Raw genomic sequence first — 24365 nt, forward strand, 5'->3', positions numbered from 1 at the left:
CTTTCTAAAAGGAAGCACACTTTTTGACTCTGTAGCAGTCAGGGAAGCTAGCTTTACTGTGTTAGGCGAACGCGATCATACATTAGGCACAAATTTCAAATGACTTGTTATAAAACAACACAAGCAGCACACTAGCGTAGTAAACTCCTGTAGGGAAAAGGACAGAGGAGGAGGAGGAGCAGCTCCTATAGTCACCATAGGCCCTGCTTCTGTATACGGAGAGTTAGTTCTCAAGCATGTAAACACAAACTTCTAATTCTAAATTTCATCCCCCAGATAAATAGGCAGAAGGGTTTCTTCGCTCTTGGCTTGGTAGATGGTGAGAAAACGGCTAAAACGAGCACCCAAGCAGAAGGCATGTGGCCCAGAGGACTTGAGTGGCCCTTAGTGGAATTTATATTTCCTGGCTGGCTTGAGACTGATGTACGTTCTCTTCATTTCTTCACTCTCTGCCTTCTTGATATCCTTGTATCGTTCCCCTTTTGTACTTACTACCTGATTGTCAATGTAGCGAATCATCTTCTTGGGAGCCTAAGGGCAAAAAACGACAACAAGCTGAGTTGCTTTCCAATATGAATGGGCTGTTTCTTTGTGAATTGGTTGGTGGAATAGTTAGTTTCTTGCACAAATTACTGCACTAATGCAAGGCTCCTGGGAGCTCAAGATGACCAATCCACAGTGAAGACTGGCTGCTACATCTTTGCATGACTCACTGGAAGCTTGAAAGACCAGAACACACGGCCTCTGCTGGGAATTGGGCTGTGGTTGCATTATTTAATGACCTACAAGACAGAGACGCAGCAGAATCTGCTGTTTAAACAAAACGTGCGCTCAGAAGAGTGACATACATAGGCAAATGGCCTCTCTTCATGTGGAGTGTCTTCAATTTCGGTGCAGAAAATGTGCTTCAGTTATACTTTGGGGAATACTATACTGCATGTAAAGGACTCGTTCCAAAAGGGCTGCTGTGTTTAGATAGGAATTCATTGCGGGGGGGGGGGGCATCCTCTTCGGGGTTACAGTAACTTAAGATTATATTATCAAATATATAAAAGGATGTCACATAGAGGAGGGAGAAAGGTTATTTTCTGCTGCTCCAGAGAAGCGGACACGGAGCAATGGATCCAAACTACAAGAAAGAAGATTCCACCTAAACAGTAGGAAGAACTTCCTGACAATAAGAGCTGTTCGACAGTGGAATTTGCTGCCAAGGAGTGTGGTGGAGTCTCCTTCTTTGGAGGTCTTTAAGCAGAGGCTTGACAACCATATGTCAGGAGTGCTCTGATGGTGTTTCCTGCTTGGCAGGGGGTTGGACTCGATGGCCCTTGTGGTCTCTTCCAACTCTATGATTCTATGAAGATGTAGAGCTATACATCTTTGCTGTATTCTAGAAGGGTAGGGACAGTACTTGAGTGATACACTCTGACAAATCACCATAAAAAGAGGCTGTAATTGCAGGATGTAATTGGATTCTTTTGCTTGAAGTTATCTGCTTTTATGAACAGTTCTGGAGGACATCTAACTTGCGATCTCACTTAATTGAAGAGACTGAGGGATGTTGGATTATGTGGACTGGGTTCCCTTCCAACTATTTGTTTTTCATAGGGCCCCCTCCCACCCCCACCCCCACAAAATCCTGTGATATGAAACCTGGCCTCTTGAGTTCATGGAACTCATGCACAGAACTCATGCAGAGCAAATAGTTTTTTCCTACCATTTATTTGCAAGACCCCTACAAAACGTGCCTGTCCCAGAGATTCCTTTCTAAAGCAATTGTATATCTGGAAAAGCATGGCACTATCTGATTTCAGTGCCTGGATGAATGCTTACTGAAATCTACTATTGCCAAGTCCTGCGTGTACATAAAATAGCCCCGATGACATTGGCATCTGTTGCAGTTTGCTAAAAATGTACGCAAAGACAGTAAAATGGGGCTAGCAATAGTCTGGTGCTAGAGACGTTGAGATGGGGGTGGATGCAACTTTTTAAACTGTTCTCCACCCCCCTAGCTCTGAGTGGCAAATCTGCTCTAAAGCCATTTGTCTTCTTTTTGCTGGTTCCAGGTTACATGCCCACAGCTTGTCTGCCTGACCTCAAACCACTGTAAATAATGATACAAAGCAGTGAGGCTGGGTTAGAAAAGTTCTTTCCCCTATTTCAGCTATCGGCTTGCATATGTTTGTGTTGCTTACCTCTTTGGGGGGTGCTGGCCTGTGTGTTTTCTGATCCTCTTCATTATCTACCATCATGTACCTAAAACACACAAGAAATGCACAAAGCGCTCTCGAGAGAGGTGGGTCTTTTAGGAAAGTGCAAAACGCTTTGCCGGTGGAAAGTTTCCCCTTCTTCCTTTGGAGAAAAGTTCCCACCCTGTCAGTGGCGTAGCGTGGGTTGTCAGCACCCGGGGCAAGGCAAGTAATTTGCGCCCCCTAACCCGTGGATTTGCGCCTCCTAACCCTAACCCCCAGATGTTGCGCCCGGTGCGCCCGGCCCCCCCTGCACCCCCCACGCTACGCCACTGCACCCTGTTGGTTTTAAAGTTTGTAATATAGATGACACCCCCTTTCCCACACGGCAGAGCCATATGTGCGATCCACAGGCAACTTAAATTTAGCAGCCAGTTGTGCCGTGTAGTGCTGATTCCATTGACTCTTCTGTGGTAAGGATGCAGATGAAACAGCATATAGATTTTTAAATAAAAATGCCTCCGCAAAGCTTTGTGACTACCTTTTTGCTGTTGTCTCCCCCACTAGGTCCTGCTGTACAGAAATAAGTACCGTATTTTTTGCTCTATAAGACTCACTTTTTCCCTCCTAAAAAGTAAGGGGAAATGTGTGTGCGTCTTATGGAGCGAATGCAGGCTGCACAGCTATCCCAGAAGCCAGAACAGCAAGAGGGATTGCTGCTTTCACTGCGCAGTGATCCCTCTTGCTGTTCTGGCTTCTGAGATTCAGAATATTTTTTTTCTTGTTTTCCTCCTCCAAAAACTAGGTGCGTCTTGTGGTCTGGTGCGTCTTATAGAGCGAAAAATACAGTATTTTGATCAGCTAAGGTCAAATGTAGAGAGAGATGTAATCCTCTTCTTGATAGTACAGCTGGACCTGTTTTCTCCTCTCACATTGTTCAGCTTTCTTTCCAGCCACAGAAATTCAATATATCGGAAATACAGTGTGGCTTGCACTATAAAGAGAGCCCAATAGGGAATTGGGATCACACCCAACTCCTTTCTCTTGACCGAGGCCCGTTTAATACAGTCCAGGATGCTTAGAACAGTGATTTTGTTTGAAATCCATTGGTTAATTTACCTATTTAATCAGCCTGGATAGCTCATCTGGTTAGAGTGTGATGCTGATAATGCCAAGGCTGCAGGTTCAATCCCCGCATGGGACAGCTGCATATTCTTGCATTGCGGCAGTGGCGCCCACCCTGTGGAACACCCTCCCACCAGATGGCAAGGAAATAAATAGCTACCTGACTTTTAGAAGACATCTGAAGGCAGGCCTGTTTAGGGAAGTTTTTAATGTTTGATTTTTTTTATTGTGTTTTTAATATCCTGTTGGAAGCTGCTGAGTGTGGCTGGGGAGGCCCGGCCAGATGGGTGGGGTATGAGTAATTTATTATTATTATTATTATTATTATTATTATTATTATTATTATTATAACTACTATGGAGGAAAGGGTTTGGACTAGATCCAAGGTAGGCACCCTAATGCCCGGGGGCTGGATGCGGCCCAATCACCTTCTCAATCTGTCCTGCGGACGGTCCAGGAATCAGCGTGTTTTCACATGAGTAGAATGTGTCCTTTTATTTAAAATGTATCTCTGGGTTATTTGTGGGGCCTGCCTGGTATTTTTACATATGTAGAATGTGTGCTTTTATTTTAAATGCATCTCTGGGTTATTTGTGGGCCATAGGAATTCGTTCATTTCCCCCCAAAAAATATAGTCCGGCCCCCCACAAGGTCTGAGGGACAGTAGACAGGCCCCCTGCTGAAAAAGTTTGCTGACCCCTGGACTAGATGATCGTCAGGGACCCTATATGGTTCTATGAAAGATAATGTTTGGCACTGATGCTCATTTTTGGTGTACCGAGCTCATATCCAAAAAGCCAGAAATTGTCAGAGGTGCCTTGTGCTTCAGGGTCGCACCCAGCAGTCATTTTTAGTAGCATGAGACTTGGCATCTGTGCCCCCTGCTGAACGACATTAAACTGCAGTAGAATAATGTACACTAAGAATACTAGCACTTATGCTCTGTGTATATTTAAATCAGTACAGTGGTGCCTCGCAAGACAAAATTAATTCGTTCCGCGAGTTTTTTCGTAGAGCGAGTTTTTTCATCTTGCGAAGCACCACGGCGGGGAGGGGCGGGGAGAAGCAGGGCAGCTGCCGCAGCCGGTACCTTGGACTCACCCGCGCCTTGTGGCCACCGCGTGACGCAGCTGCTGGAGGGTGGCAGGACTCAGGAGCGCGACTCTGGCTGCAACGCTGGCTGCTGGCAGCAACGGCTCTCTCAGAGGAGCGCGCGAGGGCGGTGGGCAGCGGCGCGAGGCAGCCGGAAGGTCGGAAGGTCGGCCGGAAGGTGAGAGGGAGCCGGAGGAGCCGTCAGCAGGGAGGTGGGAGGGAGCTGGAGGAGCGGGGAAGCGAGCGTGCGTGCGTGCAGTGACCGTCGCCATGACAGGAGAGTCAGGGCTGTTTCGTCTAGCGAAGCAAGCCCTTAGAAAAATCCGTCTTGCGAAGCACCTCAGAAAACGAAAAATCCTTTCGTCTAGCGAGTTTTTCGTCTTCCGAGGCATTCGTCTTGCGGGGTACCACTGTATTTGCATTTGACACATCATCATCCGTGCCTGGGGTACTGCATTCACCTGGGGATAATTCACTGTTGCTACTGTTTTACGGATGGAAAGCTGAACATTCAGGGAACAGGCCTGGAATGTCTCTTATGGGGCAGACCCCATATATAATCCCTTGCTGGTGGCTATAGCCCTGGCAACGCTGACGGCAAGGAAGCTCTTTCCCAATTACAGGTGACACACACATATTTCTCGAGCTGGACTGAAAGCCAAAATCAAGCCTGACCACTTTGAACCACACTTCCTGAATTGATTTTTGTGGCTTGTTACTTACTTCTCCAAGATAAATTGCTTTAATTCGCCCTGCTTGGGTGTCTTCTGGGATCTTGAAGCTTCCTGGAAGGAAAAAGCAGGACAGGAAACGCAGAAATACGAGAAGGTGAGACTCACATTCGGCTGTTGCCTGGGGAGTATTAACACAGCTTAGACTTAGAGATTACTGGATATTTGTGAGCACTGTGGTCCCAGCACCAGTTTCCATAACTGCTATTATGCAGGGAAAGCTGGAAGGTGCCTTGTCAAAAAGAAAAAGAAAAAAAAGAGTGTGATCTAAAGTTTTTGAGGTCCATCAGAGAACTATCCCTCCCCTACACCAGGTTCTAAAATAAATGTATTACATTGCAGAGTTTAGAAAAGATGAGAGACAAAGTGCGAGACTGGTTACAATATGCTCAGATTAAAGAAGTGTTTAAAAATGACAAAAAGCTAGGATTCCAAGTGGAAAAGTCAAAGTTAGAAACTGAACTGTTAGAACCTAAGACTAAGGTACTTTCAAGAATGTATAACTTGCTGCTGAAATGGAACACACATGACGAAATGGTAAAATCAACAATGATAAAATGGGCGCAGGACATTGGGTATAATATTATGTTTGAAGATTGGGAAAGGTTGTGGACCTCTGGGCTGAACTTCACTGCATGTAATGCGTTGAAGGAAAATGTGATGAAAATGATGTATAGATGGTACATGACCCCTGTTAAACTGGCTAAAATATACCATTCGTCTGATAGCAAATGTTGGAAATGTAAGGAAAATGAAGGAACATTTTTTCACCTCTGGTGGACCTGCCCTAGAGTGAAGGCCTTTTGGGAGAAGATATATAATGAATTAAAAAAGGTGTTTAAATACACCTTTACTAAGAAACCAGAGGCCTTTCTCCTGGGTATTGTAGGCCAGAGTGTGTTAAAAAAGGACAGAACATTCTTTATGTACGCAACAACAGCAGCAAGAATATTAATTGCCAAGAATTGGAAAACTCAGGAGCTACCCACTGTGGAAGAATGGCAGATGCAACTGATGGACTATATGCAATTAGCCGAGATGACCGGCAGAATTCGAGACCAGGGAGAAGAAAGGATGGAAGAAGACTGGAGGGAATTTAAGATTTATTTACAAAAATATTGTAATTTGGCTGAGTGTTGAATTGGATGCCAGTGCAGATAATTGTCTACCATTAAATTAGATTTAAGGCTGAATTATATGTTAAACCAAACTAAGATCATTAATCAAGATGAGTTAAATGATAATTTGTTTGAAATAAATTTAATAATGATGTAAGTGTATGCGGGAGGTGTGGGGGAGTCCCATGTAATAATTGAGAGATGTTAAATGGACAATGATAAGTTGTGCTTATCTAATATATGCTTTATTTGAAAACTTCAATAAATATATATTAAAAAAAAAATAAAATAAATGTATTACATGCACGGCTGTTTAAAGCTTGATTATAACACAGAGGGACGCAGGTGGCGCTGTGGGTAAAAGCCTCAGCACCTAGAGCTTGCCGATCAAAAGGTCGGTGGTTCGAATCCCTGCAACGGGGTGAGCTCCCGTTGCTCAGTCCCTGCTCCTGCCAACCTAGCAGTTCGAAAGCACTCCCGGGTGCAAGTAGATAAATAGGGACCGCTTACTAGTGGGCAGGTAAACGGCGTTTCCGTTTGCGGCTCTGGCTCGCCAGATGCAGTTTGTCACGCTGGCCACGTGACCCGGAAGTGTCTCCGGACAGCGCTGGCCCCCGGCCTCTTGAGTGAGATGGGCGCACAACCCTAGAGTCTGTCAAGACTGGCCCATACGGGCAGGGGTACCTTTACCTTTATAACACAGAGGTAGGAAAAGAACATGGTATATTGTAGGAGTGGGAAAGCTAAGATCAACCTGAAGGAATAGGAAATGCTGGAAGGGCTCCACTGCACACACTGACAGATCCTGAACTAATCAAACCTATAACATTTGAAAGCAGAGCTGGGACACCTTTGTTTCATAGGCCGAGTGTGCCCCCCCCCAGGCGTCTCTCTCAGGCCCTTGGGACCCTCCCTAGGCCATGCCCCTCTCCAGTCTTGCTCCGTGCTGTTCTTGTGTGATGTTTGCATGGCTGCAACACAGCCTTTGAAATGTGATAAGACATTGTTTGCCCGGATGGGTACATGCATAGCAACCTCTGGCTTTCCTGGCTCTGGCACGCAGCATAGACTGGCACCTGTCACTCTGCCTGCTGTGGCCTTGCTGTGCAACCTCTGGAAGGAAGCCCAAGCTGAAAAAGGGTTCCCCACTCTTATTTTAAAGGTTTTGTGGAGGAAACCTGTGTTCACCAATGATAAAGAAAGCGGAATCACGCACAGCTTCTGTACCGAAACATAGACTTTCTAACAGGCTGCCATTTGAATTTTGATTCCCAGCACAGGTGGCATACTTGGCACTTCGGTCCAGAAACTCCTCTTTCACCTGGCTGAAAATGACCTGGTTTCGTCCAGTCTGCTCCCTGGCATGGCACAGCTATGGTACCCAATTCTCTCCCACTTGGGACTACAGTGGTACCTCAGGTTACATACGCTTCAGGTTACGGACTCCGCTAACCCAGAAATAGTACCTCGGGTTAAGAACTTTGCTTCAGGATGAGAACAGAAATCGTGTTCTGCTGGCGCGGCGGCAGCAGGAGGCCCCATTAGCTAAAGTGGTGCTTCAGGTTAAGAACAGTTTCAGGTTAAGAATGGACCTCTGGAACAAATTAAGTACTTAACCCGAGGTACCACTGTACTGTAATGTGCTCTACGTGGGGCTACAGGGTGACTCGGAAACTACAACTAATGCAGAACACAGCAGGTGATGGAGTGGCCACTGGGACCATATAACACCAGTCCTGAAAGACCTACAGTGCTGGCGCTGATCTTTAAAGCCCTAAATGGCCTTGGCCCAGTATATCTGAAAGAGTGTCTCCACCCCCATTGTTCAGCCCGGACACTGAGGTCCAGCTCTGAGGGCCTTGTGGCAGTTCCCTCATTGTGAGAGGTGAGGTTACAGCAGGGAACCAGGCAGAAGGCCTTCTCGGTAGTGGCACCTGCCCTGTGGAACACCCTCCCATCAGATGTCAAGGAGATGAGTAAGTACATAAGCTTCAGAAGACATCTGAAGGCAGCGTTGTATAGGAAAGACTTTTGATGTGTGATGTTTTGTTTTGTTTTGATATGTGTTGGAAGCTGCCCAGAGAGGCTGAGGCAACCCAGTCAGATGGGTGGGGCATGAATAATAAAATTATTACTATTACCTGTATGGTTGTATCCAGGGTGTTGAGTTGAACCTTCTCCTCTAGGATGAGCTGTGCTGCCTCTTCCAGGTTCCCCAAGGCCATGCCTAGAGCCTTTTGGGCTTGGCTTACCGTGCAGGATGGAAACATCTCCAGAATCACTTCCACTGGATCACCATGTGTTTCCTGGTCAAGCCAAGGAAGAAACAGAATGAATCGTAGAGTTGTAAGGAACAACGAGGGTTCCTTACCCTGCAATGCAGGAATCTTTTGCCCAACCTGGGGCTTGAACCCACAATCCCGAGATGTTCCTAGCGGACCAAACACACATTTATTGCAACCCCACTCTGCAAAACAAACCCTCTCGGGTTTTAGGGAAGTAGCGTATTTTTCGTCCCATAGGACGCTCCGTCCCATAGGACGCACCTAGTTTTTTGGGGGGGAAATAAGGGAAATTCCCCCCCCCTTTATTTCCCCCCCAAAAGCAGGTCGGGGAAACCCAACCAGGTCGAGGAACAGTGGGATGGCGGCGCTGCGCCTCCCTGCTGTCCCCCGAGCTTGTGGGGCTGGCCGATGTCTGCCCGGCGTGAGGGGCGCTCTGCTTCAGGGCGCCCCGCCCGCCGGGCGGCAGGCTGCTATCCACAGCGTGGGGAGCCCTGCGGGGAACTCCTGCAGGGTTCCCCACGCTGCGGATGTCTGTCCGGCGCCAGGGGTGCTCTGCTTCAGGGCGCCTCGCCCGCCGGGCGGCAGGCTGCTATCCGCAGTGTGGGGAGCCCTGCGGGGAACTCCTGCAGGGTTCCCCACGCTGCGGATGTCTGTCCGGCGCCAGGGGTGCTCTGCTTCAGGGCGCCTCGCCCGCCGGGCGGCAGGCTGCTATCCGCAGTGTGGGGAGCCCTGCGGGGAACTCCTGGAGGGCTCCCGACGCTGCGGATGTCTGCCTGGCGCGAGGGGCGCTCTGCTTCAGGGCGCCTCACCCGCCGGGCGGCAGGCTGCTATCCGCAGCGTGGGGAGCCCTGCGGGGAACTCCCGCAGGGCTGCCTAGGCTGCGGATGTCTTCCTGAAGCCTGGAGAGCGAGAGGGGTCGGTGCGCACCGACCCCTCTCGCTCTCCAAGCTTCAGCGAAAGCCTGCATTCGCCCCATAGGATGCACCCAGATTTCCCCTTCATTTTTGGAGGGGAAAAAGTGCGTCCTATAGGGCGAAAAATACGGTAATCAGCTGTGATGGCACGGCGGACAGGAAAAAAAGAATTTCACAAAGAAATCCACCAACCAGAGGCCACTGTAGTTGAACCTCCCAGTCCATACCTCTGCCGGGGCTCCCTCGATCGGGGGACACGACAGCCTGTTTTCCTCAGACACACTTGCTCCCTCTTCATGAACATGGGCCGTTGCTTCAGATTTTACATGGCTCCTGCTCTGCATGGTGTATTCTGGAAGATGCACAACACCTTTAGACACAAAAGACCCTAGCAGGCCCACCTACCTGCCGCTCAAAGAGAACAAGACAATTTGTACCACTTTATTAATTTGTTAAATGAAATTTTCTGTTTTACAATATAAAATATTCATTTAAAGGTAAAGGTAAAGGTACCCCTGCCCGTACCGGCCAGTCGTGTCCGACTCTAGGGTTGTGCGCCCATCTCACTCTAGAGGCCGGAGGCCAGCGCTGTCCGGAGACACTTCCGGGTCACGTGGCCAGCGTGATGAAGCTGCTCTGGCGAGCCAGCACCAGCGCAGCACACGGAAACGCTGTTTACCTTCCCGCTATAAAGTGGTACCTATTTATCTACTTGCACTTAGGGGTGCTTTCGAACTGCTAGGTGGGCAGGAGCTGGGACCGAAAGACGGGAGCTCACCCCGCCGCAGGGATTCGAACCGCCGACCATACGATCGGCAAGTCCTAGGCACTGAGGTTTTACCCACAGCGCCACCCGCGTCCCTCCAAAATATTCATTTAAACAACCTTAAAATATCAGTGACTTCCTGTCTTCTCTTTCCATGGTTCATTTTGCATAACATAAATCCCTGCATATTTTATATAAACTAAACCATTCAGTATTCCATTATTACATCTATCAAAACTTACTTGCACTGTTTAATTTATCGTAATGCTACCAACGTTTTCAAATGTACACAATACGCCCCCATATATTCAATATATGTTTTCCAATCTTCTTTAAATGTATGCTCCTCTTGTTCTCTTATTCTGTAAGAATAAGCTACGCATATTCCATCAGTTTCAGTTGCCATTCTTCTTTAGCTGGGACCTCGCTCATTTTGCATTTGGGGGCTAATGAAACACGGGCTGCAGTAGTAGCATACATAAATAACCTTTTTTGACACCTGGGAATTTCCATCTGAATTATCCCCAACAGAAAGGATTCTGGGGTTTTTTTTGGGGAGGGGGAGGTTCTTTTAAACATATTTTTCAATTCATTATAAATGATTTCCCAATACTCTTTTATCCTTTTACAGGTCCACCACATATGAAAGAACATACCCTCGACCTCATTGCATCTCCAGCACTTATCTGCTTCAGTCTTATACATCTTAGCAAGCCATGTGAAACACTGCCTAGGCAGTTTTGTATTTATACTAGACACGCTGTGTTTATAGCATAGCTTATCTAAATGATGTCAAAATGGACTGTGGACCTCTCACGTTCTAAAGCTGCACATATGGGCGAGGTAGACTGGCTTAAATGAGAAGTTGGTGGCCCAGAACTCTACACAAGTGTTTTCATATATTCAGTGTCATGTTTCACCGTAAAGACACTGGCTTGTCTCTTCTGGCACTATTACAGTGGTACCTCGGTTTAAGATCTTAATACGTTCTGGAGGTCCGTTCTTAACCTGAAACTGTTCTTAAAGCTAGTTCAACTCTTGACATCTCCAGTTACCATCATTTGTAAGTTTGATTTATTACCTGCCCCCCCCCAAGCGCCATATATTAAATACAACTTTAATATAGTAATCAAGTATTAAAAGGTCAAGCTAAATATTATTATTATGATCATTCACTGAATTTGTTAGTCGCTTTCTCTTGCCCAAGGCAACTCAAAGAGACTCACAACCCAAAAAAGATTCAAAATGGGTGGCAAAATGCCAACTGTGCTGGTGTTTTTGTATTCCTTAAGGGCCAGGGCCCGGTGTCTTCCCACCAGTGGCGTAGCGTGGGGGGTGCAGGGGGGGGCCGGCCGCACCGGGCGCAACATCTGGGGGTTAGGGTTAGGGGGTGCAAATCCACGGGTTAGGGGGCGCAAATTACTTGCCTTGCCCCGGGTGCTGACAACCCACGCTACACCACTGCTTCCCACCCACCCAAAATCACTTTATACTAAGAAATTATGTGTGGTATCCAAGACCTTGATGTATCTTAATTCTACCTACTCTTCTTCAGTGTGCTACAAGCCTAGTATTCCAGTTAGGCTCTTGGACAACACCTTTAGCCAGACAATACTGCCTGTCACCCGAGTGCTCATCGCACGACTTACGTTTACTGCGGGCTTCATGGAGCCTTTCTGAGAGAGAAAACATCATTTCACAAACGTTGCTACTGCAAGAAAAGGACAGCGCATTATTGGCAAAGACCAGATTGAGGAGCAACCGGGAAATTTCCTCTCCCACCGCAGTATCCCGTCTAGCGGAGACAGAGGTAAGAAGAGCAAACGCCAAAGAGACTCTATTCATCGCAAAACATTCCAAAATGGCAAAGGCATGCAGACCAATATAATTTGCAGCCACATGATCATTCTGAATAACTTCAGTCAAAATGCTTTGTTCAGACCCCACTGTTTGAAATCTGCAGGACTGAAGTAGCGCTGGGAAAACCTATACGATGATGACTGTCTTACGTGAGACCTCCCATGAAGACATGAGTTCAGAAGGCATGGAAGTTCAGTAATTCCTGATGGAAAGAAGACAAAGTCCCTACCAGAGAGGAATGGCACGTTGAACTGATGGACTACACTAAAATGGCAAAGCTGACTGGAAAACTCAGGAACCAAGAGGACAAAAACTTTTTAAAAATGGGGAAAATTTATCAGGGAGACCACTGCAAGCAGATGGAAACATTAGCAGGATTTGAAACCTACTTGTATGTAACAAATACCATGGATAATATGGATTGATTTAAAATCTAGAATATGGAATAATATGCAGCTGTAAATGTTGACAATAGGACCCATGGAGGGGATGTGGGGGGGAAGTCTTGAGATTCAGAGTAATCTCTCTATATGGACATGCATTTGGATGTTATAAATTTGTATTTGTAAAATCAAATAAAAATGATTTTTAAAAAAAGGAAGTTCAGATAACTGGGCCAAAACAAACAAGATGAATTTTAACAGGGAGAAATGTAAAGTATTGCACTTGGGCAAAAAAAATGAGAGGCACAAATACAAGATGGGTGACACCTGGCTTGAGAGCAGTACATGTGAAAAGGATCTAGGAGTCTTGGTTGACCACAAACTTGACATGAGCCAACAGTGTGACGCGGCAGCTAAAAAAGCCAATGCAATTCTGGGCTGCATCAATAGGAGTATAGCATCTAGATCAAGGGAAGTAATAGTGCCACTGTATTCTGCTCTGGTCAGACCTCACCTGGAGTACTGTGTCCAGTTCTGGGCACCACAGTTCAAGAAGGACACTGACAAGCTGGAACGTGTCCAGAGGAGGGCAACCAAAATGGTCAAAGGCCTGGAAACGATGCCTTATGAGGAACGGCTAAGGGAGCTGGGCATGTTTAGCCTGGAGAAGAGGAGGTTAAGGGGTGATATGATAGCCATGTTCAAATATATAAAAGGATGTCACATAGAGGAGGGAGAAAGGTTGTTTTCTGCTGCTCCAGAGAAGCGGACACGGAGCAATGGATCCAAACTACAAGAAAGAAGATTCCACCTGAACATTAGGAAGAACTTCCTGACAGTAAGAGCTGTTCGACAGTGGAATTTGCTGCCAAGGAGTGTGGTGGAGTCTCCTTCTTTGGAGGTCTTTAAGCAGAGGCCTGACAACCATATGGCAGGAGTGCTCTGATGGTGTTTCCTGCTTGGCAGGGGGTTGGACTCGATGGCCCTTGTGGTCTCTTCCAACTCTTCTATGATTCTATGATTCTAACCCCACCCCCGAAAGTTAGAACACAAGTTCAGAAACTTGAAAGCAGGAGGCCTTTGTAGGGATGACCTACCTATTATCTAATTTGTCTCCAAATTAACCGGGGACAAAGTTGGAAACAAAAGATTGGCACTTGCTGTAAAATTAATAAGCTGAAATTCTCCACCACTGAAATCTAGCAAATACAAGCAGAAGGAGGGTCCACGTGTTGACAACAGCAGAGCAAGACTCTGACAGGTATGGCCTAGGCAGCACATATCTTTTTTTTATTTTTAATAATTTTTATTGAATGATTTTATGTTACAAAAAACAATACAGCCATACTACCACTAAATATAATTAAGAAATAAAAATTACATACATCAATATTTAGTTTGTTATTTGTTATTTACCGTCTTATTTCCTCCCAAACATTGCATACAACAACACACATATGTGCAGACACCCGCACACAAAATGATAATAATGGAGGAAAATATTTCCCCCCTTTTATCTTCCAAAATCTTTTCTTCAACTTTGACTTCCTGTCAAGTCCCTTTGCATATCTTTTATCTTACATTTGAATGTACACAAAACAATAAACCTTTCTATATATTTTTTCTAAAACATTCCGAAAACATAATAAATCCTTAATTGTTGTCCACCTCCTTTTAGTTCCTTTATCACTTGAATGCTAGCATGGAGTCAAAACTATTATTGTATTTTTGAACATATCTTCTATAACCATCCCATTTTTCCGCAAATTCTTGGTTTGAGTTTCCTCTGAGTTTACTAGTCAGCTGAGCCGTCTCCACCAATTCCTGTAATTTGATTTGCCAATCTGTTATTTTTGGAGCCTCGTGATCTTTCCACTAGGCAGCACATATCAGAAGAGCTCACTCACTGAGCTCAGTTGGTCCAGCCCCAGGTGTGATCACATCTTTTAAAAGCAATAACATTTACCTGTTGATTTCCGCAAAGCCAGGGACGTACGCTCCCATCATTTCCATAAAGGTGTCCATGTCAAAATTCTCTTCAAACGACTCGTGGGACCCAAGCCCTTCCAGGACACTTGCCATGTAGGAGAAAACAATGTCATCCAGACCACTGGGAGGTGGGGAAAGGAAAGGAAAACAAAAAGGTTATAGAAACTGGACAAGTTCCATTTGCTTGTTTATCACACCCTGTTGGATAAAAGCCACCTGATTCCTTAAGTCGAACTGCAGTTAATGTTTCATTTAGATTTCTTCCCCAGTCAGCTTTATAAAACATGATTATGTTAAAAAGCCATGAACTGAACAATACAAAATATTGGCACTCCTTTTTGCTATGTTGTTGCAGCGACCCAAACATTTTGAATCTTGTGAACAATGTGCTTTGTTAAGTCACTATTCAATAAGCACTGTGCAGTTTTCTCCCCACCCTAGTCAGATTGGCCAAATGCCTGTTGATGGCATTCTACCATTGCACTGTGGAGAGCGAACTAACTTATGGTCTGTGCGTGTGGTTTGGGAGCTGCAAGGCCAGGGAAAAAACAATGCTATCCAGGGTTGTAAAGACTGCAGAGAGAATTATTGGGTGCACTCTTCCCACCTTAGATCAAATCTATGCTGCCAGGTGCCATAAGAAAGCGGCAGAGATAGCACATGATAGTACGCACCCCAGAAATGATCTCTTTCAGCTTCTGCCTTCTGGAAGAAGGTATAGGGTTATAAAGGCCAGGACTAGCCGCCTGAAAAACAGTTTCTACGCTAATGCAATTCTGGTTCTAAAGGCAGCATAAGGGTTCTCTGTAGTATAGTGTTTTTTAAAATGGGGTTTTAGAGTTTTTAGGGGTTTTTGAATGTCTTATGTAGTTTTGTAGTAGTTTTATGTAGCTTTTATGTAGTTTTAAGTAGTTTTGTGGTAGTTTTATGTAGTTTTGTGGTAGTTTTATGTAGTTTTCATGTAATTTTATGTAGTTTTAATGTAGTTTTATGTAGTTTTCAATTTCATTGTTCCGGAAGGGACAATGACAATAAAGTTATCGTATCGTATCGTATTGTGAGGGATGATGGGAGCTGAATTGCAACAATATCTGGAGGGCTACAGATCTTCCAGCCCTGCTCTAAACTCTTCACCATTGGCCAGGTATCTCCAGAGAGGACCGAGAACGAAACCTGTCTGAGTCAGCGTAGACCAAGGTTCCCCAAAGTTGGCTCTCCAGCTGTTTTTGGACCACAACTCCCATCACCCCTCAATAGCTGGACCAGTGGTCAGGGATGATGGGATTTGGAGTCCAAAAACAGCGGGAAACCCAAGTTTGTAAAATCCTGGCACAGACGATACTGAGCAAGATTGACTAATACTATGTGGCAGCCTATTAAGTCCCTATGGAAAAGCTTTTGCTGCAGACAGGAACGTACCTTTTTTATATTTTTTAAGAAAACCTTTGATTCAAAGGCAAAGCCAGAAATTAAAACTGGAAATCCATCTTCAACAATCTCTTCAGCCTGAAGAGTAATTCAGCATTTGCTGCCTGCTCCCCTGCTCTGCTGCCCCAAGAATGAAACTTTGAAAAATAACTATTTAAAATATCCACATCAGTGATTATTTACAGTTCACAGAAATGGAAGCTGAGGGATGCTACGTCCACATGAAGGTTGGCTCAGAAATGTACAGCTATGCCGTTTATGTAAAATACTGGGTTTGCCATAATTTGTGTGTCTATAAAAGTATGATTTTTCATTTTTTAAAGGAAAGAGTCTGGCCTTTCCTGAAGTCCAGAGTGCCAGGTAAACTATAGACAGAAGGAAAGCTTTCTGGTGAAGAATAGAGAGGGGAGCAGATAATTATTTTGAGACTTAAGCTTCTCCCACGAGCCATTTAACAATTGTGCAATTCTACCGTAGGCACTCATAGCAATTAACAAATTATTAATTAAATGTTACATTCACCATTAATGAGGATATCATCTGACATCTATGAGTACAGCTAAATAAAGACTGAGGAGTACCTATGGAAGTAGAAGGATCAATATGCCATGACTGCATTCTAATACTGCGAATAAGACCCTCTTTGAAAAGCATTCAGAGGAAAGGGGGAAAGGAAAGGAGAAAAGGAGGTTGCATCCATAAATTAATTTGTTTACACATCCAGCTTACTCAACCATAACAACTTGTTAAAATTATACACTCCATCACTCTACTTTTCTACAAAAACAAAACGTATCGAACCCCCACAGTGCTACAGCAAGCCAATTTTGGCTTTGATCCAGTACAGTAACTAAAAATAGTCATTATGTAAGGTTTGTGGTTTCAAAAGGAGGAAGTCCTACAGTTGAAGAAGAAGAAGAAGAGTTTGGATTTGATATCCCGCCTTTCACTCCCCTTCAGGAGTCTCAAAGCGGCTAACATTCTCCTTTCCCTTCCTCCCCCCACAACAAACACTCTGTGAGGTGAGTGGGGCTGAGAGACTTCAGAGAAGTGTGACTGGCCCAAGGTCACCCAGCAGCTGCATGTGGAGGAGCGGGGAATCGAACCCGGTTCCCCAGATTACGAGACTACCACTCTTAACCACTACACCACACTGGCTCCAGTTGGACAACAGGCACCGTGAAGGCCGCTCCATGCAGTTTCAGTTTAGGAACTTGGCTCCCGTAAACTGGATTTGGAACCGAAATATCACCATAGGGGTCCCAGGGACACAAAGGCTAGTAGATGCCAGCCCACTCTGTGACGCATTTGAGACACACCGCTAATGAAAATCCACACAGTGATTTCACATGGAAAACATGACACACACTTCTGTATGGCTGTCCTAGACCCAGAGTGAGATAAAACATACCTCAAGTCAGCACCCGGGATATGATTCTGGATGAAGACTGACAAACTATCTTGGATTATTCTCTCCGGCTGCATTTCCTTTGAGGAGTGGGTGCTGGGGAAGAGAAAACACACACACAATTCCAAAGTGCAAACCGACACAAGCTCCAATGCATAATGCTGAATTTGCAGGCCAAAATACGAGACGTGTTCCCTCTGCCAGATCAAGGCACCACTCAGATGATTTTGTACTGTACAAAATCTGAAATGTGTCAAGAAAAATCACAGGCCCCAGCAGTTCTTCCCTGGGGAAGCTACTGATTTTGAGCCATGGCCTCAGGTAAAGGAGAAGTGGAATATTCCAGCCAGCAACTCAGCTTAGAGCCAAATTCTACATGATCAATGCATGAGTGCATTTAGCATACCAGGTGGGTTTTCTCTCTTAAGCCACCAGGAGTCATGATCAGGATCATGCCCCACTGCATGCAATGATAATAATAATTTATTATTTTCTACCCTGCCCATCTGGCTGGGTTTCCCCAGCCACTCCGGGCAGTTCCCAGCAGAATATTAAAAACATGATAAAACATCAAACATTAAAAACTTCCCTAAACAGGGCTGCTTTCTGATGTCTTCTAAAAGTCAGATAGTTGTTTATTTCCTTGACATCTGATGGGAGGGCGTTCCACAGGCGGGTGCCACTACCAAGAAGGCTCTGCCTGGTTCCCTGTAACCTTACTTCTCGCAGTGAGGGAACCGCCAGAAGGCCCTCGGAGCTGGACCTCAGTGTCTGGGCTGAACGATGGGGGTAGAGACGCTCCTTCAGGTATACATGTGTGTCTAGGAATACAATCCTTTCCCAGTCTTCTGTTGAAAAGCACCCCCCTCACCCCCACTATGGACACCAATAGTACTTGGTGTGTGATTTTCATCAGGTAAACATTACATAAACCCCCTCCTCCCTGGAGTCTCAATCCCACCTGCAATTTATTTAGCTATAGATGATAATGTTTTAGGGACAAAACTGCAAAGTAGGAATAGCACATTCAAGCATTTGTTTTTGCTGTGCTCGTATCGGGATGATGCGATTAAAGCTGTCAAAGGCTCCATAGGTAATCATTTGCGTTCCAGATGTTCCGGAATAACGATAACAACGATAACAACAACAACAACAACAATAATAATAATAAATTTTATTTATATGCCGCTTCCCCAGCCGAAGCTGGGCTCAGGGCAGCTAACAACAATAAAATAGTGCAACATTCTAAAAACATTTCATTATAAAAATTAATTAAAATCAAAATTGATGGCAACCATAAACTAAAGTTTTGTAAAGATTGCCAAAGGAGGGAGTCAGGCTGCACCCTGACCAAAGGCCTGGTGGAACAGCTCTGTCTTGCAGGCCCTGCGGAAAGATGTCAAGTCCTGCAGGGCCCTAGTCTCTTGTGACAGAGCGTTCCACCAGATTGGAGCCACAGCCGAAAAAGCCCTGGCTCTAGTTGCGGCCAGCCTAACCTCTCTGTGGCCCGGGACCTTCAAGATGTTTTTATTTGAAGACCGTAAGTTCCTCTGTGGGGCATACCAGGAGAGGGGGTCCCGTAGGTACGAGGGTCCTAGGCCGTATAGGGCTTTGAAGGTTAAAACCAGCACCTTAAACCTGATCCTGTACTCCACCGGGAGCCAGTGCAGCTGGTATAGCACCGGATGATCTGTCTTGGCGCACGGCGGCAAGTTTATCCAATGGAAAGGAAGGAGTACCGGGGGAGTAAGCGCATTGATACGAATGAATGGCGTTTAACTAAAACCAGGTGTACATATGTGCAAGTACCACAATGTGTCCTGCGTTGTAAAGAGTGCCATAGAATACTTTTCCTAGCATGGAAGTGAAGTCATGGGGGCGGGGGGGGGGTGGAGAGAAAGGTTGCCGCGGCGAGACTCCTTATGGGGTCTTCGCTGCGAGATTACATTCACCCGGTGCTATACCAGCTGCACTGGCTCCCGGTGGAGTACAGGATCAGGTTTAAGGTGCTGGTTTTAACCTTTAAAGCCCTAAACAGCCTAGGACCCTCGTACCTACGGGACCGCCTCTCCTGGTATGTCCCACAGAGGAACTTACGGTTTTCAAATAAAAACATCCTGAAGGTCCCAGGCCACAGAGAGGTTAGGCTGGCCTCAACTAGAGCCAGAGCTTTCTCGGCTGTGGCACCAATCTGGTGGAACGCTCTGTCACAAGAGACTAGGGCCCTGCGGGATTTGACATCTTTCCGCAGGGCTTGCAAGACAGAGCTGTTCCACCAGGCCTTTGGCTAGGGTGCAGCCTGACTCCCTCCTTTGGCAATCTTTACAGAACTTAAGCTTAATGGTTGTCATCAATAGGATTTTAATTAATTTTTATAATGAAATGTTTTTAGAATGTTGCACTATTTTATTGTTGTTAGCCGCCCTGAGCCCAGCTTCGGCTGGGGGGGGGGCGGGATATAAATAAAATTTATTTATTTATTTTATTATTATTCTCACCAACTTGGTTTCTGCATGTCAGGCTGCTGTGAAAAGGAACTAAAAAAGGACCAATTTACAAATGTGAAGGCCAGCAGGACCATAAAGAAGCTGGATATTTCTGCAGTCTGCTGCAAAAGCACACCACACACACACACACACACACAAATAATTATCATAATATTAATAACCGCCAAAGAGACGTGTGTGCTTTTGTAATAATCTGGAAAGGGTGTCTGAGCAGCCTCTGAGCATCCTTCGCCCAGGCAGGATGGGGGAGGCCATCATTAGGGTGCCATCATTGGGCCAGGTAGGCAGTGGCGTAGCGTGGGTTGTCAGCACCCGGGGCAAGGCAAGTAATTTGCGCCCCCTAACCTGTGGATTTGCGCCCCCTAACCCGTGGATTTGCGCCCCCTAACCCTAACCCCCAGATGTTGCGCCCAGTGCGGCCGGCCCCCCCCGCCCCCCCCACGCTACGCCACTGCAGGTAGGGCACAGTTTTAGGCAAACTAGTTTTCTTTTGCGTTTGAGACAGGCAATTTAAGATCGAGGCGCTGCTTTTTCTTGCCATTTAAAATAAACTTTGCAGCTTCAAGTTTTCATTCCGCCCCCCCACCATCTGTAAGGCTTTTGAAAATCGAAGTTAGCAGGGGAGGGGGGCGTTTTGGGTGCGCGCGCGCGCAAGTATTTAGCTTCGCCTAGGGCGCAAAACAGCCCCGGCACCGACGCTGCCGGGAGAGCAGCAAGGGAGACTCCGCCGGAGGCTAAATGCACTCTGCACATGCTCAGGAGGCGGCGCAAAACGACGACGACAAGCAGCTAAAGCAAAGGGCTTCTGCAAACACTCACAAGGGGCGTGCCAGCCTGTAGGTCTGTCTGTCTGTCCGTCGGGCGACCTGCGCGCCTCCTCCGCCCGCTCCCGCGTAGAGATGTTGAAAGAATCACGTGGTTCCGGATCCTCCTTCATCCCAAAGTGGGAGGAGGAGGACGATGTGGTCCAGACGATGTGGTCCATCATTGCACATAGACTTAGAAATGCAGACTGATCACTCGCATCCGAATAGGAGACTTCCTGGTCACTTTGGAAGACTCACTCGCTCCTTCTTCTGTCAGAGACAATGTGCGCCTTCCGCGTGGGCTGCTAGCATATATATTGCGAGTTCAAATTGGATTGGCACATGTGAATAACTCAATCCAGTAAATCAATGCAAAATACACCATGAGAAAGGAGAAGGAACTCAGCAAAGAACAATTAGAAGAGCTGAACATAGAATCATGGAGTTGGAAGAGACCACAAGGGCCATCGAGTCCAACCCCCTGCCAAGCAGGAAACACCATCAGAGCACTCCTAACATATGGTTGTCAAGCCTCTGCTTAAAGACCTCCAAGGAAGGAGACTCCACCACACTCCTTGGCAGCAAATTCCTCTGTCGAACAGCTCTTACTGTCAGGAAGTTCTTCCTAATGTTTAGGTGGGATCTTCTTTCTTGTAGTTTGGATCCATTGCTCCGTGTCCGCTTCTCTGGAGCAGCAGAAAACAACCTTTCTCCCTCCTCTATGCGACATCCTTTTATATATTTGAACATGGCTATCATATCACCCCTTAACCTCCTCTTCTCCAGGCTAAACATGCCCAGCTCCCTTAGCCGTTCCTCATAAGGCATCGTTTCCAGGCCTTTGACCATTTTGGTTGCCCTCCTCTGGACACGTTCCAGTTTGTCTGTGTCCTTCCTGAACTGTGGTGCCCAGAACTGGACACAGTACTCCAGGTGAGGTCTGACCAGAGCAGAATACAGTGGCACTATTACTTCCCTTGATCTAGATGCTATACTCCTATTGATGCAGCCCAGAATTGCATTGGCTTTTTTAGCTGCCGCGTCACACTGTTGGCTCATGTCAAGTTTGTGGTCAACCAAGACTCCTAGATCCTTTTCACATGTACTGCTCTCAAGCCAGGTGTCACCCATCTTGTATTTGTGCAGACCAAGTAAAGGAGGCATAAATCTTTCACCCCACCACCCTCAGCCATGCACCAAGTAGAGTGGCCATTCAGTACCTTGTGGAGAATAAAGACCCGGCAAAGGTTGACATTGACAGAGGAGCATTGCTTCAGTGGGTGTGCTTACTAAGCGTGCAGAAAAAGTACACTGGGCAAACAGGAGGAATTTTAGGTTTTAAGCAAATCAAAGAAAACGTGTTTTAGTTTAGATTTTTAAAATATAATTTTGCAAAATATACTCGCTAGCTGCAGACCCTCCAAGTGTCCCTATTTTTGAGGATCAGTCACAGATTCACAGAAGTCATCCCGGTTTCTCATTTGATCTCAGAATGTCCCTATTTCCATCCCTATTTTCCCTGGAGAAAAGTTGGAGGGTGTGGAGTTATGCAACCCCTGAGCCAAAGAGATAAGTAACTATGCAACCTTTAGAAGACATCTGAAGGATGGCGGCTAACAGACTGAGGTTAAATCCTGACAAGACACAAGCACAGTGGTACCTCAGGTTACATACGCTTCAGGTTACAGACTCCGCTAACCCAGAAATAATACCTCGGGTTAAGAACTTTGCTTCAGGATGAGAACAGAAATTGTGCTCTGGCGGCGTGGCAGCAGCAGGAGCCCCATTAGCTAAAGTGGTGCCTCAGGTTAAGAACAGTTTCAGGATAAGAAAGGACCTCCGGAATGAATTAAGAACTTATCCCGAGGTATCACTGTAATGTTTTTGGGGGACAGGGGGTAGGTGGGTGTGGGGGACTACTGAATGGGGCAACTGTACCCTTGAAGGAGCGGGTGTGCAGCCTGGGAGTCATTCTGGACTCACAGCTGTCCATGGAGGTACAGATTAATTCTGCATCCAGGGCAGCTGTCTACCAGCACCATCTGGTCCGCAGGCTGAGACCCTCCCTGCCCACAGACTGTCTCGTCGGAGTGGCACATGCTCTGGTTATCTCCCACTTGGACTACTGCAATGCGCTCTACGTGGGGCTACCCTTGAAGGTGACCCAGAAACTACAACTAATCCAGAATGTGGCAGCCAGACTGGTGACTGGGAATGGCAGCCGAGACTACATAACACCAGTCCTGAAAGACCTACATTGTCTCCCAGTACATTTCCAAGCACAATTCAAAGCCATAAACAGCCTCGGTCCAGGCCAGACCTGAAGGAGCGTCTCCACCCCCATCATTCAGTTCGGACACTGAGGTCCAGCTCCGAGGGCCTTCTGGCGGTTCTCTCATTGTGAGAAGTGAGGTTAAATCAGGGAACCAGGCAGAGGGCCTTCTTGGTAGTGGCGCCCGCCCTGTGGAACACCCTCCCATCAGATGTCAAGGAAATAAACAACTATCTGACTTTTAGAAGACATCTGAAAGCAGCCCTGTTTAGGGAAGTTTTTAATAATTGAAGTTTTATTCTATTTTTAATGTTCTGTTGGAAGCCGCCCAGAGTGGCTGAAGAAACCCAGTCAGATGGGCGGGGTAGAAATAATAAATTATGATGATGATGAAGGCAGCCTATTATTATTATTATTACTACTACTACTATTGAGAGAAAATCTCCAGGTGCACATAAATGTCCTTTGTTAGTTGTATTACAATATGACTTAGTTTTCCTATAGTCATACTATGTCAATCATTTAAAAACTAAAGCATTACAAACTATTTGCATAATTTAAATGCAGACCTTTTGGATAATTGGAAATATTGAAGCAGAAATGCAAAGCTCAGTCACAGCCAATAATTATATGCTGCATCTTTTCTTTAGAAATGCATAACAATGCAATGCTACGGAGCATTTCAATATTTGCAATTACTGAGCAGAGATAAGAAACCCAAGATGATCACTTAGGGAATTACTACCAAAATAAAACACTATTTTGGCTACTTGTTAAGGAAACGAGAAAAAACTTGCCTCTTAAACACAAAGAATATTAGCCACCCATCACCACAAAAGGGTTAATATTCTTTCCCCTTGCATTAATTCAGCCTGGCCAGGACTTGTTGTTAGACCTGGTTTCTGATTTGATCCTGTCCTGCTTTTCCTTAGGATGTCCCTATTTTCACTGGAGAAATTTTGGAGGTTATGGTAGTGAAGATGGGACCTACAGTTCCCTTTGCCGCCAGCACTTTTGGGTATGTCTGCCATCCATCAGCACAGTTGAATCAGGAAGAATGCACATTTGGTTTAGTTGCCTTTGCTCAATCCTCTTTGCAAATGGTTTTGTTGTTGTTTAGTCGTGTCCGACTCTTCGTGACCCCATGGACCAGAGCACGCCAGGCACTCCTGTCTTCCACTGCCTCCCGCAGTTTGGTCAAACTCATGCTGGTAGCTACGAGAACACTGTCCCACCATCTCGTCCTCTGTCGTCCCCTTCTCCTTGTGCCCTCCATCTTTCCCAACATCAGGGTCTTTTCCAGGGAGTCTTCTCTTCTCATGAGTTGGCCAAAGTATTGGAGCCTCAGCTTCAGGATCTGTCCCTTCCAGTGAGCACTCAGGGCTGATTTCCTTAAGAATGGATAGGTTTGATATTCCTGCAGTCCATGGGACTCTCAAGAGTCTCATCCAGCACCATAATTCAAAAGCATCAATTCTTCGGCGATCAGCCTTCT

General features: G+C 46.0%; 1 protein-coding gene across 2 annotated transcripts; it reads right to left on the reverse strand.

Annotated features, from left to right (window-relative positions):
* Positions 1 to 32: 32 nt before the first annotated feature.
* CUEDC2 (CUE domain containing 2) lies at positions 33 to 20750 on the reverse strand. Of its 2 annotated transcripts, none has more exons than XM_083440585.1 (9): positions 20612 to 20750; positions 17289 to 17381; positions 14427 to 14570; positions 11867 to 11925; positions 9679 to 9803; positions 8394 to 8558; positions 5127 to 5188; positions 2193 to 2253; positions 33 to 531 (listed from the first exon to the last, which is right to left on the reverse strand). In XM_083440585.1, exons 2-9 carry the CDS (start codon positions 17360 to 17362, stop codon positions 385 to 387), a joined length of 837 nt encoding a protein of 278 aa, XP_083296711.1. In that variant the 5' UTR covers positions 17363 to 17381; positions 20612 to 20750; the 3' UTR covers positions 33 to 384. The 2 variants fall into 2 exon arrangements, with proteins under 2 accessions (XP_083296711.1, XP_083296710.1); XM_083440584.1 differs by having other exon boundaries at positions 11867 to 11928.
* Positions 20751 to 24365: the final 3615 nt, after the last annotated feature.

Source organism: Podarcis tiliguerta (genome assembly GCF_965153285.1).
Source record: "Podarcis tiliguerta genome assembly, chromosome: 5".
Lineage (NCBI taxonomy): Eukaryota > Metazoa > Chordata > Lepidosauria > Squamata > Lacertidae > Podarcis > Podarcis tiliguerta.